Source organism: Gnatocerus cornutus, chromosome 3 (genome assembly GCF_029298725.1).
Source record: "Gnatocerus cornutus isolate USDA-ARS CGAHR chromosome 3, icGnaCorn1.1, whole genome shotgun sequence".
NCBI classification, from domain to species: domain Eukaryota; kingdom Metazoa; phylum Arthropoda; class Insecta; order Coleoptera; family Tenebrionidae; genus Gnatocerus; species Gnatocerus cornutus.
Genome location: NC_142235.1, coordinates 11,145,863 through 11,160,621, shown reverse-complemented (window position 1 = coordinate 11,160,621; position 14,759 = coordinate 11,145,863). Strand labels below are relative to the sequence as shown.

At 39.0% G+C, this 14,759-nt stretch overlaps 2 protein-coding genes across 2 annotated transcripts; both read right to left on the bottom strand.

Annotated features, from left to right (window-relative positions):
- Window positions 1-1,650: 1,650 nt before the first annotated feature.
- LOC148176871 (uncharacterized) lies at window positions 1,651-6,750 on the bottom strand. Its single transcript, XM_088033214.1, has 4 exons — window positions 2,932-6,750; window positions 2,862-2,868; window positions 2,617-2,817; window positions 1,651-2,564 (listed from the first exon to the last, which is right to left on the bottom strand). The coding sequence occupies exons 1-4, from the start codon at window positions 6,748-6,750 to the stop codon at window positions 1,651-1,653; spliced, it is 4,941 nt and encodes a 1,646-aa protein (XP_087889340.1).
- Window positions 6,751-10,823: 4,073 nt separating this feature from the next.
- On the bottom strand, window positions 10,824-13,173 carry LOC148176870 (uncharacterized). Its single transcript, XM_088033213.1, has 8 exons — window positions 13,161-13,173; window positions 11,790-12,829; window positions 11,690-11,713; window positions 11,481-11,630; window positions 11,291-11,404; window positions 11,159-11,235; window positions 10,962-11,097; window positions 10,824-10,880 (listed from the first exon to the last, which is right to left on the bottom strand). The coding sequence occupies exons 1-8, from the start codon at window positions 13,171-13,173 to the stop codon at window positions 10,824-10,826; spliced, it is 1,611 nt and encodes a 536-aa protein (XP_087889339.1).
- Between the last annotated feature and the right edge of the window lie 1,586 nt (window positions 13,174-14,759).

Sequence of the window (14,759 nt, the reverse complement as noted above, 5' to 3'; positions counted from 1 at the left end):
GTCAATTTAACAAGTGAAACGCTAACCGACTCTAACTCCGCAAGACAGCGAATGAGAAATCAAGAAAACTCCAAGGCCAGCAGAACGACTCAAGATTTGAAAGAAGTGTCACACGATACTAAACGTAAAGAAACTCAACTAGTTAAACCAATGGGTCGTTCGGCTACAACGAAGGAAAGGCTGAACTGGACGAAGAAGGGGCGCAACCAACTCATGGGAGTGCAGTCGAAGAGCTGGAGAAGAAGATTTTGTGTGGTGTGTCAAAATTCTGTGAAAGTGCCGTGTGAACAATATAGATTAAAGGGTAGGTTAGAGTTGTAAAAAAAGTTAAATTGTATTCTGGTTAGGGTAAAAAGTTTTTGCAAAGAAGACTTTAGTGAAACGAGGTGTAATTTTTAGAAGTCGCCTCTGGACCGGAGAGATGTAAAATATGAGCACGCTGTATAAATAAGTTAAGATGAACGTTTGTAATGTAATATTTCTGCACAATTTAAGTTAATTTAAGGACTTTCGTTTGTGTTCGTTTAATGGATTTGTTTAGTTCATTTGTAAGTTATTAAGTTTATCAAAAGCAAAATAAGAAAGAAGCCAAATCACTTTACATTATGCTTATGTTTATTTATTTACATAGTAATTTATTGTTAAATTAACACTGTTATGTGAAGATATCGCATCGCCTATTGTCTCCCTATGTTTTACTTACTAGAAATAAAGAAATATTTCTTACTGTTAAAGCAATGTTCAAATATTAAAATATAGTTGCCTATGAGGTTGTTTACAATGTAGTTAAAGAGTTGTATAAAAATAAAATAGACATAAAATTTGTGCCTCTCTCTAATTCAAACTATCTAATACTCCTCCAACCGATTTGCGGACAGTTTGCCCCCGACAGTTCGTCCCCGGCAATTGGTCTCAAACACTTTCGTCCCCGGTCAATTTGTCCGCCGGTTTATTCGTCCCCTGCAACCTCAGTTGTGAAAATATTTTGTTATTATTTTGTCTCAGATGAATTTTTCGCAGGAAACTTACTGGTAGAGATTAATTTTCGTATTACTAGATAGATCTAACCTTAAGCTAAAATTTGATATCAAATAGTCATTGAGAAAAATTATTTACACTGACGAAAGAACAGGTTTTTTTGCGCTCCCGTATGACTTTGTAAAAATTGAGATTGCGGTAGTTGCCGCTTAGACGACGATTCATGTTGGAGCCCTGATGGCTCGTATATTTGTACGTTTAAGTAAAATGAATTCTTCTGGTTTAATGTTTATTGTTTTACTGCATACATGTTCTCTCTTTCGAGGATGTCTTGAGAGTCTTAGTGGTCTTTGAATAATACTAATAAGGTACCACACCTAGAAGAGGGGGGAGTCGAGAACTGCCGAGTTCTCTCGACCATACTTAACACAATTCTTAACATACTCCCCGCCTTGAAGCCTTTAGGGTCTTCAATTACAAATTTTGAGTTAAATGATTTGAGTAAATTGGTGAACGCATAAACTTATATCTAACATCTAACTATTACACTACATTATGTACAAACAATGAGAAATTTTTATGTACAACAGAATCCTAACTAAGACAAGAAAATAATTGTTCTTAATGAAAGTTTTTGTATATAAACTCGCACACATTGCACTTCACGCACTATCATTTGTCGACCGTTTCCATGGGTAACGCACACAATTTTCTGACTGAGCGTTTCGTGGTTCCTTGGACGGTGCGGACAGTTGCGACTCGGACAACCCCATCAGATCCTGGGTGGACGTCAACCACACGTCCCATTCTCCATGCTAATGGTGGCGTGTTTTCCTCGATGATCAGAACCATGGTGCCAACTTCTAAGTTAGATGAACCAGTTGCCCATTTTGTACGGTTCTGTAGGTGGACCAGATACTCTCGATGCCAGCGTCTCCAGAAGTGAACCCTCATCCTTTCCACCAGTTGCCATCTTGATAAGCGGTTTTCTGGTAAATGCGTGACGTCGTATTCTGGAAGTGCAGTTAGTGGTTCCCCTATGAGGAAATGACCGGGAGTTAGGATTTCGAGGTCGTTTGGATCAGCGGTTATAGGGGTCAAAGGGCGGGAGTTTAAGCATGCCTCTATTTTGATTAATAAACTTGACATTTCGACATAGGTGAGATGTGCATTACCTATAGTTCTGTTTATGTGCTGCTTAATTGACTTTACGTTGATCTCCCATAGACCTCCCATATGGGGAGATCTAGGTGGTATGAATTTCCATTCGATGCCTTTGTACGCGCAATGATTTTCTAACTCCGTTTGATTGTTTGGATCATTAAAATAGTTTAGCATTTGATTAATCTCATTTCGGGCACCTACGAAATTTGTGCCATTGTCCGAATGAATTTCTTGCGGTGTGCCACGGCGGCCAATAAAACGGTGAAGAGCACCAAGGAACTCCTTTGTCGTGAGGTCCATGACCAATTCGATATGTACCGCCTTCGTGGAGAAACATACAAATACAGCGACATACGTTTTAATTAAACTTTTACCACGTCCGCGAAATTCTCGCACCATCAGTGGTCCCGCGTAATCCACCCCTACAATCAAGAATGGTCGCGCAGGTCGAACCCTTTGCTCAGGTAGGTCTGCCCATTACGGGTTTTAAGTGGACCGGATTATTCCTAAAGCACCTTTGACAGGTGTGCAGTTCTTGGCGGATTAAGCTCCTCGCGGAAATTACCCAATACCGGCGTCTTAAGGAGGCTAATGTAGCTTGTGGACCACTGTGTAGTTGACTTTCGTGTTCGCCTTTACTCAACAATTTTGACACATGGTGTCCCTTTGGTAGAACTATCGGAAATTTCGCGTCGTTTGGAATGAGTGCGTTTTTTAACCGTCCTCCTACTCTTATCAATTGAAATTCTGAAGTTTCAACAGCTCGTTTTTAAATGATGATTTCTGCACTAAGCGGAAGATTTTGACTCGCGCTTTGCGTAACTCCTCCGTGGTGAGATTTCCCGTGCGTTTTTTATCTTTATTATGTGTTCGTGCATTATATAGAAATCTTGTTAACCAAGAAATGACGCGTGTCAATTTTTCGAAGCTTGAGAATTTTTTTAATAATTCAGATTCCGGTTCCGCTTTCGCAACTGTGTATGTCACGACTGTTTCTGGAATTTCAGCCTTATTTATGTTTAGCTCCTTTGATGGCCAATGATTTTCAGTCGACTTTAAGAACGACGGTCCCGAAAACCATTGAACGTCGTTTTTTAACTCACTCGGACTCACGCCTCTGCTTAAGGTATCGGCAGGGTTTAATTTACCCTTAATGTGTCGCCAGTTTGACGCGGATGTGAGATTACCTATCTCTGCCACTCGATTGGCGACAAAGGTTTTTAGACAATTCGCGGGTGTGTGAATCCATGCTAACACGATGGTGGAATCGGTCCAGAAAACCTCCTTAGCGAGATGGGAGTTAAGGCCTAGTTTAACCTTTTGAAATAGGCGCGCCAGGAGTAGGGCCCCGCACAGTTCTAATCGCGGCAGAGTCACTGGTTTTATGGGGGCTACTCGTGATTTTGAGCATAACAGGCTCGTCTCAAAATTGTCATCTTTGCCGCGTGTCCGTAAATAAATCGCGGCGCCATAACCGAGTTGTGAAGCATCACAGAAACCGTGGAGCTTCACGTTTGATGGGAAACAGCTAATTACCTTTCGCTCAATATCAATAGTTTTGATACAATGAACCTCGGTTAAGAATGAAATCAAGCTGCTATGAATTTCCGTTGGTAGGGACTCGTCCCAATCTATTTTGAGGGCCCATAGCTTTTGCATTAAGATTTTGGCCTTCATGATTACTGGGCCGATCAGGCCTAAAGGGTCAAACATTCGCGCAATTAATGACAGCATGATTCGTTTTGTTAATCTGCGCGGAACATGTTCAAAGTTGATTTCAAATTTGAGTTTGTCATTTGAAGAGCTCCAAAATAAACCTAAAGTTTTGGAAAAGTCCTCTTTTATCAAGTGTACGTTTGTTTTATCGTTGACGGCGTTGAAATCTGCGTTTAATGCGTTTAATAGCTCAGCACTATTCGACTGGAACTTTCGGAGTTCGAATTGTCCTTGGCGCAAAATATGAGTTATGTCTCGTTGGATTTGCCGTAATTCTTGTTCCGAATCGGCCCCCGTCAACAGATCATCTATATAAAAATGTTTTTTTATTATATGGCTTGCTTTCGGAAATTCAGCGCAGTTTTGTTCCGCCAGCTCCTTCAAGCAACGCGTCGCGATAAAGCTAGCGGGTTTAGTACCGTATGTTAATGTTGTTAATTTGAATGTCCTTAAATCCTCCTGTGGATTTTCTCGCCAAAATATTAACTGGCAATTCGTATGCTCAGGATGTACGCGAATCTGCCTGTACATTTTCGCAATGTCGGCGTTTAATACAAACTGAAAGGTTCTAAAACCAATTAATACTGTAAATAAATCTGATTGGATGGTTGGTCCCGCCAATAAGTTGTCATTTAAACTTAGACTATTTGAACTCTTCATAGATGCGTCGAAGACTGTGCGTAGTTTGGACGTAGTGGACGACTCTTTAATTACCGCGTGATGAGGTAGATAAACCGCAACATCGGTCACCGATTCGTCTGTTAAAACCTCCATGTGGCTAAGATTCAAGTAATCGGACATAAACTCTGAGTACTGTCTCTTAAGATTTTGATTTTTGCTTAATTTGCGCTCTAATGTATAAAATCGATTGACTGCGAATGATTTTGTTTCCCCGATGTTAAGATGTCCGTCCTTTATGGGAAGTTTGACTACGAAGCGACCGTCAGAATCGCGAGTTGTGTTTTCCCGAAACTGTGTTTCGCATTCCGCTTCTTCCTTTGTTAACGATCTCACGGTGCCGTTATTATCGAGGTTGTTTTCGATTTCCCAAAACCTTTCTAGTTGTTGGTCTAGGCTCACCCGTGGAATGGTCGCCAGATTGCATGCAATTTGGTCGTTTCCCGTTGCATTGTAAGTACCTCCGGCAATAAACCCGAACAAAGTCTTTTGAAATATCAAGCCGGTATTGGTACTAATTTGACCCACGCAAAGCAGCTTATAAAATAACCCGGCACCGAGCAAAAGATCTATTGTTGACGACTCATAAAACTTTGGGTCTGCCAAACGGATGTTTCTGGGAATTTCCAAATTTGCTATCTGCAGCGTAGTTGGAGGCAATTTTTCGGTGACGCTCTCTACTACCAAACAACTTATTTCTTCACTGAATGAGTTAAATCTGGATTTGATATGTGCGCTGATAGCTCGATTTACTACGCTCGCGGTACCATTTACGCCTTTAATGGTGATTTTTGACTGTGATGGTTTAAGACCTAACTCTTTACATTTGTCTGCCGTAATAAAATTGGACATTGATCCGCCGTCTAATAGTACTCGACAAGGTCTGTACTCATTGCGATGATTTCGTATTAAAATAACTGCCGTACTTAGCAGCACCCCGCTTGAATTCAATGCGTGATTATTTATTGTGGATGTCGCTTCGGGATCGGTATTTTGTTGTTCTTTATGTAGCATTGTATGATGTTTTTCGTTACAAACACGACATTTCATGGGCGATCGGCAGTTTGTAAGAATATGATTGTCGCGGAGGCAATTACTGCACAATTTTAGCCGCTTAATCGTTGCTGATCTTGCATCCCAGTGCATTTTCGCGAATTCTGAGCACTGCCCGATCTTGTGATTGCTGTCCTTGCAAAACACGCATTGCGCTGATTGGTACTTGTTTATCGATGTATGAGCAACCGTCCGCAATTTGTTGCCGTGAAATTGATTTTGCTTCGAGAAGTTCGGCTTCGTTTCGAACTGGACCTTTGATGTCGTAACGCTCAAAGCTTGCAAAACAGAGCATCTTTTTTCGAGAAACTGGATGAGAGTTTCATATTTCGGAACACTTGTGTATAAACTCATCTCCCATTCGCGTCTCGATTGATAGTCGATTTTTTCGGAGATGATCGGTACCATCACCGCGTCCCATGTGTCGATTGCAATGTCTAAAGCCTTTAGTGAGTTTACATTGCTGTTTATTACGTCTAACAGCTCGCGTAAATGTGTATGATTTGACTTGAGCACTGAAGGTGCATGCAGAATTGAATGAATGTGATCTTGCACGATCAATCGCGTATTTTTAAACCGTTTTTCTAATATCTTCCACGCTTCTTTGTAGTTTTTTTCGTCTATCGAGAGCGTCTGAATCGCGCGTAATGCTTCTTCTTCCAGACATGACAACAAGTATTGAAAACGTTGTCTATCGTTTAGGCTCTTATTTTCATCGATTATCGATTTGAAGGAATTTTCAAAATTTGACCATTGCTTATAACTACCTTTGAAGGTTTTTAGGTTTAATACCGGTAAATTAATTTGCTTATTTGTCTCGACTTGTTTTGTCTGATTATCCGTCTGAACACCCGATCCGCTGATGGTGGCGGAATTTGCATCGATGATGTCATTGATGGATGCGGAGATTTCGCACCACCGATCCGTGAATTGTAGTCTGGCAATCGTATGATTCTCCATCGGCGTCGTCTTATCATATTGATCAATTTGGGACTGTGCATCCTCGTATTGTGCCGATATATCGGTTAACATAAACAACCGCGCCTTTAATAGGTTGAGACTTTGTTTAGATGAATCAAAATTTGCGACAAAGGCCTCAATGGCTGTTAATTTTTTATCAATAGTTTCGCGTTGTAATTTGGCTGCATCTAACTTCGTCATGATTAAGAACACGCTAAAGAACTACGCAATGCAGATCTGACGTATAATCAAAATTTTAACGATGATTTAAAGGCTGTTACGATGGATATTTTGTGGAAGGATTATAGAATAGGAACCACTAACCTGACCACGACGCTTCTGAATTCGACGGTGTCGACGATGTGGACCTGGACGTCGTTAGGGCCTTGGAGATTTGTTCTCGCTGTCTTGTTTGATGTTTTGATGGAGTTCGGTCCACGGGAGGGTGTTGCACCAGCTTCTGGGGGCAATCACTCTGCTGCCTTCGTTGGACACTTTCACTCGCGTTTACGGATATTTTCGGTTATCCGGCTCGAAGGACCATATGTTGGAGCCCTGATGGCTCGTATATTTGTACGTTTAAGTAAAATGAATTCTTCTGGTTTAATGTTTATTGTTTTACTGCATACATGTTCTCTCTTTCGAGGATGTCTTGAGAGTCTTAGTGGTCTTTGAATAATACTAATAAGGTACCACACCTAAAAGAGGGGGGAGTCGAGAACTGCCGAGTTCTCTCGACCATACTTAACACAATTCTTAACAATTCATTTTATTAAAATTGCTGGAAACTAATGTGCTATTCAAAGTTATTTTTAGACGTTCTCTGCATCTGATCATTAAAATGTTTTTCTTAATATATCGCGACCTGAGAACTATAAGGTTCTAACTAACATTTGCATTAAATTCATCAGTGTTCACGTTATCAGTGATATCTCTTTAATTTATTAAGCATTTATTTAAAAAAATTGCAGGATTTATTAAAATCATTTTGGCTTGTTAAAATATTAACTCACTTCTTTTTTATACATGATAGAAAATGTTTAAAAAAATCACAAAACAGACAATTTAAATTTTCACAAAAAATCACTTAGAACCTTATAATTCTCACGTCGCGATATTACGGATGTACTTTTATGTATTTTTTTACTTTGGCGGACACGGACAGAGTTAAAAGTTAAAAATTCATTTGCAGATGTTTGTTCTTAAAATGAATTATTTTTTTCGATCATTTCATCATTTCAAAATACATGTACAGTAAACCCTCAACATTCGCGAGGGTTCTGTTCCAACTTTTAGACACGAATGTCAAATTCGCGAATGTTAAGTTTATTAACTTGTGGAAATGGAAGGTTCAAAGTTCATAGAAAAAAAACATGTAAACTAAAAAATTAAATTGTATTAGGAAAGAGAATAATTGGTTATACAGGTGTCCCAGAACTCATGACCCCTAGAGCAAGGGAGGGTGCCGACAGCAATACAGATGGTAAATTTCGAAACAAAAATTGCCTAAGTTTAGTAGTATTCGAGAAAAGATAAAAAATTAACAACCAAACCCGGGGGTTTATAAGATTTTAATGAAAATAATTGTAATGTTTTATTTAATTTTTATGGTGTCGGGAAAGTAAAGTTTGGATTCATTATTCGTTCTTAGAACCATTTCGGTTCCAGGATTTTATTGATCGTTTCAGGGGGGTCGCAAATGTTGAATTCGCAAATATCGAACCCGCGAATGTTGAGGGTCTAATGTATTTTGTTTTAATACTATTAAATTATTTCACATGCTGCCAGTTAAACTTTCTTTTAATCGTAAGTTTCTAGCGATGGTTTGTTTCGTATGAAATTGGTGGATGCGCCGGGGCAAAATTAATACATATTGTCACGTTGGTCAAAAAATCAAAAGTCTCGCTTGTAACAATAACAACTTTATTGTGCACTATGAACACTCTCGTAATTCGCAATTATAACACTTTACAGGACTTCCAAATACTAGACTATCTCTTCCTATACCCAATCCTATCACTACTCCCCTATATACAGATATTCCCCTACCACTAGCCTAATGCTGGAGCGCTGCGAGAATATTCGGGAGTTCCGTGTATGAATCAGAATTATTCCACGAACCGCTCGCTCTAGAGCAGGGCGGAACGTTCCAGCGCTGGCGCTCGAAGCTTCCAGAATCTTCTCGTAACAATATATTAATACAGGCTGTCCCAGAACTCACGCCTAGCAAAAAAACAGCAGGTGCCGACAGCAAACAAAAAACCAAAAATGCAATTATTTTTGTCATAATGTGTTTCTGTTTTTGATGAATTTATTTTTACCAAACTTGTGTCATTGACTTGTTTATTTTCTCTACTTATTTTTGTTTTTCAATGCCTACATGACCATGCCGGCCACCTTGAAGGGCTACCTTCAAAAATACAATAATACTGTTAATTGAACATGAATGAATATTATCTGAAGTATCTAACTATAATCAATTGGTAACGGACAAACTTTCTTGATCGAACGCTTGAACATTGAATCAACAGTACGTACAGACACTACACGCACAACACCGTCGGTTCCTGGAAATAATTTGTCGATGCGTCCAAGAGACCATTGAAGTGGTGAAATCTGCTCATCCATGAGTAGAACTAGTTGACCAACTTGCAGATTATGGCTCTGCTCGTTCCACTTGGATCGTGTTTGTAGTTGATGTACATAGTCTCGTGACCATTTTTGCCAAAAGTGTGATTAGCATGCAAATATGTTGCCAACGATCACGTAGTGATCTTGTTTTAGTTGATTCCACGTGAAATGGTTCTGATGCAATGTCGCCTATTAGAAAATGGGATGGCGTTAAAGGAACTAAATCGTTGGGATCGTTGCTAATATGCGTAAGTGGTCGTGAATTGAGACAACTTTCAATGCCAGCTAAAATCGTTGAATATCCTTCAAAAGTCAATTTTTCGTTCCTGACGATTTTGTAAAAGTGCTTTTTCATTGACTTAACAGCTGATTCCCAAAGACCTCCATGATGTGGGGAACGTGCTGGTATGAATTTCCAATCAATTTTCCAGTTAACCAATTTCTTGAAAATTGTGTGCTTGTTGCTCTTTATAAATTTGTGGACATCTCGAAGATAATTGTTGGTGCCTGTAAATGTAGTAGCATTGTCTGAATGTTGTTCTCTTGGACTGCCTCGTCTTGCTATGAAACGATGAAAAGCAGAAAGAATTGCCTCGATGGTTAAATCTGTTACAAGTTCAATATGAATTGCCTTTGAACTAAAACAAACGAAAATTGCAATATAGCCTTTGCTAATGTGCACTCTGCCTCTTCTTTTGCTTTCTAGTAGCTCTATGGGTCCTGCGTAGTCGATTCCGGTTACTTCGAATGGTCTGGTTGGAATGATTACCCGACTCTTTGGTAAATGACCCATAAAATGTGATGGAATAGATGGCTTATGTCTAAAGCAAGTGATGCATTTATAACTAATTAGTTTAGCTGTTCTACTGTAACGGTCAAATTTAGTAGGAAGATCAGAAGGGAAATTTGTAGGCAACCAAGATAACGCGTATCCAACGGCGCGAAGGTGGAGAGTTTTTGTGACGATCGTCAACACTTTTTCTGGAGTATCGCGAGTGGGAGGTTTCACCTTGGTCTTCTTTCTTTTCCGTTTTGGTGGTCGTACTGGGAAGAACGCATCTGGGTAAGCGCTGTATAAAAGCCTCAAAAGTGGTAGTTGAGTGTGAAATCCTTTTGGTGGCAAACGACGGCGTCGGATTTGACAGCGTAATACCCCTAGTTTGGGCCAGTGAAGTGCCCTCGACTGCGGTCGGATTTTGGGAGCGTTCCAGAACCACCCCAAGACAAATAATTCTTTGAGGCCGCCCACCATCTAAAGGTAAAAATCATCCCCATTGTAAGCACTCCGTGATCGTCCACCTAAATCTCTTCTTAATGTTATATTTTTGTGCCGGTTTTGGTTTTTCCTTCGTGTCCACGTGTTCTGTTCGGTGATGGAGGTTATAGTCATTTTTTTGTGGACCCAGAAGTAAATTCTGTAATTACAAGTCTCTCTCTTTCACCCTCTCTCTTTTTCTCACCCCTCGTGTTTCGGGTCTGTAATAATTGGGCAACGTCGTCCAACGTCGTGGGATAATATTCATCTCGGCTCCCACCGATTCCAGGAGTGGTCCGTTGGGTGCAGAAGGGCAAGGAGTCGTCGAGCTCATCCGCCAGAGGACGTCCCAGCGTGATTGGAGATAAGATTTTAATTGATACCATTTTTAATTGATTACGTCCTTCAGACGCCTTAGTTTTGATCGTTCTTTCTGTGTTAGGTCCTTCAGACAGTAAGTTTAATTTTTTTGTCCTTCAGACGTAAAATCAATCTATTCAAATTTGGGCTAGTTAAGGTTCGTCACTTGTTTGTCGCGGGCGCGAGCGGAGGCCGAAATTTGCAGCTGCGATTTTCGCGAAGTGCGCCTAGACGGTGAGTGATTGCGCCGAGCAGTCAAAGCGCTAACCGGTTCATTTGAATATTTTGTGTTTTTGCTGAGTCTTTATTGTTTTTGTAGTATTTCGTTTAAAATTGTAACAATTCGCTTTATTCTTTTATAACTTTAACTTCGTAGTCATTATATATATTTTTGTTGAGACTCTATTTGCTGTATTCCTCATCTCAACCCCCCCTATACACTAACAAGATAAGTTTTCGGGTTTTAACAAGCCTAGTGGCGCTGAGTTTTGGTACCGAAAACCCGTGGCGCCCTTCTGGTATTTTTTTTTGGTTCTTGAACCCCCGCCTCCCGTCAGGGTTGGCCGAGCCGGTACCCAAAACGCGCGCTAGGCCAGAGATTGCGTCACACTACTTCCATCTAATGGCCAAAAATTAAGTCTCACTACGGCTAGAAGATATGTGTCTCTTCCATAATTAAATTGACGATATGATTATCCTTTGGCAAGATTAACGGATGGCGTTGATCTTCCGGAAAGTTTGAATTTTTCAGACGACCTCCAACTCGTATGCAATTTTTGTTGTCCAAGAACGGATTTAGTTTGTAAATGGGGCTCTTCTTAGACACTTGTTGACCCTATTGCAGTTGTCGAATTTCGTCTTGAAAATGTTCTTGTTGTGTAGCGTAAATAGTACATTCCAAAGCTTGTTTAAGTTCATCTGTCGTCAAATGTTCATTGATTTTGTTCTCTGGATAACGCAAGTTATGGCAAAATCGTTTGCAATATGCTATTGCTGCTTTCAAAACATAAAGCTTCGAAAACTTTCGAAATGTAACAGTTATTGGTAAATCAGCTGTGACATTGTTTACCAATACTTGAGCTGTAGTCTTATGTTCCAATGTCGAATCAGTAATGTTGTCAATGTTAATTTCTGTGATTGAAAATGCCTCTTGTTGAATTAACCAGGAAGGTCCTTGCCACCATAACGTATCATTCAAAAGTTCTTCTGGAGATCTTCCTCTGGTCAGAATGTCTGCAGGTTTTTCACGTAATTGTATATGGTGCCAGGATTCTTGATTAGTAAGACGTTGTATCTCGGAGACTCGATTTGCAACGAATGTCTTGAGTTTATGAGGTTCTGTTTGTATCCAGTGAATGACAATAGTTGAGTCTGACCATAAATAGACTTGATGAAATTGAAGTGTTAGCGACTTCTTGACTGTTTCATATAACTTGGACAAAAGAAATGCTGCTGATAATTCCAGTCTCGGCAATGATAAACGTTTCAAAGGTGCAACTCTTGTTTTTGAACAACATATTTGTGAATAGTAATTTCCATCTTTGTCTCTTGAACGTATGTATATGACTGCACCATATGCGGCTTCTGAAGCATCGCTAAATCCGTGGATTTCAACTTCTGTCGGTTCATCAATCAATAAATGACGACTTACGTTCAGTTGTCTTAATGCTGATAGTTGTCCTTTAAACTCTTGCCATTGTCTTAAAATATCTTCTGGAATCACGTCGTCCCAATTGGTTTGCAACTGCCATAACATTTGTAAGAATATTTTGGCCTTGATAGTTATTGGGCTGACCAATCCTAATGGATCGTAAATCTTAGCGATCTGACCTAAGATTTCTCTTTTTGTATTGCACTTCTTTGTAGAAACGTCGATGTCGTATTGAAAAACGTCTTTTTTTGGATTCCATAAGACACCCAATGTACGTGTTGCTGAGTCCTTGATAAATCTTAACTCAAATTCGCCTTTGTTGTCTTCTCCGATGATCTGATGAACATTTGAATTCCATTTTCTTAAATGGAATCCCGCTGACTCTAAAGCCTCATTTCCACGGTCCGTTCTAGAGAAAACAGAATTTGATTTACGATGGAATTTGAGTTATTGCACCATATTTTGCGGTCAGAAAATTTGCAAATCCTATTGCACCCTTGGTTTACAATCCTCTGTTCCGATTCGGGTGGACAAGCTGGTTGAAACGCCGAACCACCACACGGACTACTACATTTGATAATAACCAACAAGTTTAATTACTCCAATTCTTTTAATTTGAACACTATTTGTTTATTATAATGTTAATAAGGTAAATAACACATAAAAATGTGGATTAATTTTAATAAAGATGGTGATAAATATAGATGAACGTACTTATTTCCTGCATTGAAATTTACAGAATCATAGTATGAAAACAGGCGCGAATGAATGCAGATATGTACGTTTCTTATCTCTGTGAGTGGATTTACCCTTTTGAAATAACCGACGGGTCTGTATTTTTGTGGATTTGGTCAGAGTTATTACCTGAAAATTTGAATTTTTAATTTCGTTCTATGAATTGAATTTTCTGGATTTTAATGACAGTTAACATACCAGACATATCCACGTACTAAGTAACTTGAAGTATAAATAAAATAAAATACATTCATGAACTATTGGTTCAAATGAACGAACCATCTTGTCTGTCCGACATCGGTTCGGCGGACATTTCAACACAGAACCAAGACAGAACGCACCGGATAGTTCAACATAGAACGCACAGAATAATTGAAATTAGCCGCTCCTTTGGAGAAAACTTTCGATAAACAATGCATTTCAGAATTTTTGTATACTTAATCTCGTTAAATAGAAATAAATAAAATGTTATTGTATGAAAACAGGCCTGACTGGATGCAGGTGGGTAAGTTTCTTATCTCTGTGAGTGGATTTACCCTTTTGAAGTAACCGGCAGATAGTATTTTTGTGGATTTGGTCCGACTTATTACCTGCAGATTTAAATTTTTAATTTCGTTCTAATGAATTGAATCTTTCTGACTTACGACAGTTTATATGAGAATTTACCTACAATACAAAGTTTACTGCTTCAATTGAACGAACTATCTTGTCTGTTCGACATCGGTTCGGCGGACATTTCATCACAGAACGCCCAGAAATTTGATGTTAAAATAACTTTTCCACCAGTAAAATAATGTCAGGAATCATCAATTTAAATCCAGTAAGATTTTATTTATTCCTACTTAACGTGATTAAGTATACAAAAATTCTGAAATGCATTGTTAATTTGTAGTTTTCTTCAAAGGAGAAATTCTGATTCTGTGCGTTCTGTGTTTTGTTCTGTTTTGAACTGTCCGGTGCGTTCTGTCTTGGTTCTGTGTTGAAATGTCCGCCGAACCGATTCTGTTTTGGTTCTGCGTTGAAATGTCCCCCGAACCGATGTCGAACAGACAAGATGGTTCGTTCATTTGAACCAGAACAGAATGTTCATAAATTTTTTTTCATTTTATTGATACTTCAAATTAAATCCAGAAAATTTAATTCATAGAACGAAATTAAAAATTCAAATTTTCAGGTAATAACTCTGACCAAATCCACAAAAATACAGACCTGTCGGTTATTTCAAAAGGGTAATTCCACTCACAGTGATAAGAAACGTACCTACCTGCATTCATTCACGCGTGTTTTTATACAATTATTCTGTAACTTTCAATGCAGGAAACAAGTACGTTCATCTACATTTATCAACATCTTTATTAAAATTAATCCACATTTATATGTGTTATTTACCTTATTAACAGTATGATAAAAAGTTAGTGTTTAAATTAAAAGAATTGGAGTAATTAAAACTGTTTGGTTATCACCAAATGTTTCAACCAGCTTGTCCGCCTGAATCGGAACAGAGGATTGTAAACCAAGGGTGCAATAGAATTTGCAAATTTTCTGACCGCAAAATATGGTGCAATAACTCAAATTCCA

Excerpts from the sequence above, each read along its gene's own strand:
- LOC148176871 (XM_088033214.1), bottom strand. The coding sequence starts at position 6,750 with ATGACGAAGTTAGATGCAGCCAAATTACAACGCGAAACTATTGATAAA. Across the intron at positions 2,565-2,616 it reads CCACTTAAAACCCGTAATGG|GGGTGGATTACGCGGGACCA; the intron begins GCAGACCTACCT and ends TCTTGATTGTAG.
- LOC148176870 (XM_088033213.1), bottom strand. Across the intron at positions 11,098-11,158 it reads ATAATGACTACGAAGTTAAA|ACTCAGCAAAAACACAAAAT; the intron begins GTTATAAAAGAA and ends AAAACAATAAAG. Across the intron at positions 10,881-10,961 it reads CTCGCGCCCGCGACAAACAA|GACCTAACACAGAAAGAACG; the intron begins GTGACGAACCTT and ends TACTGTCTGAAG.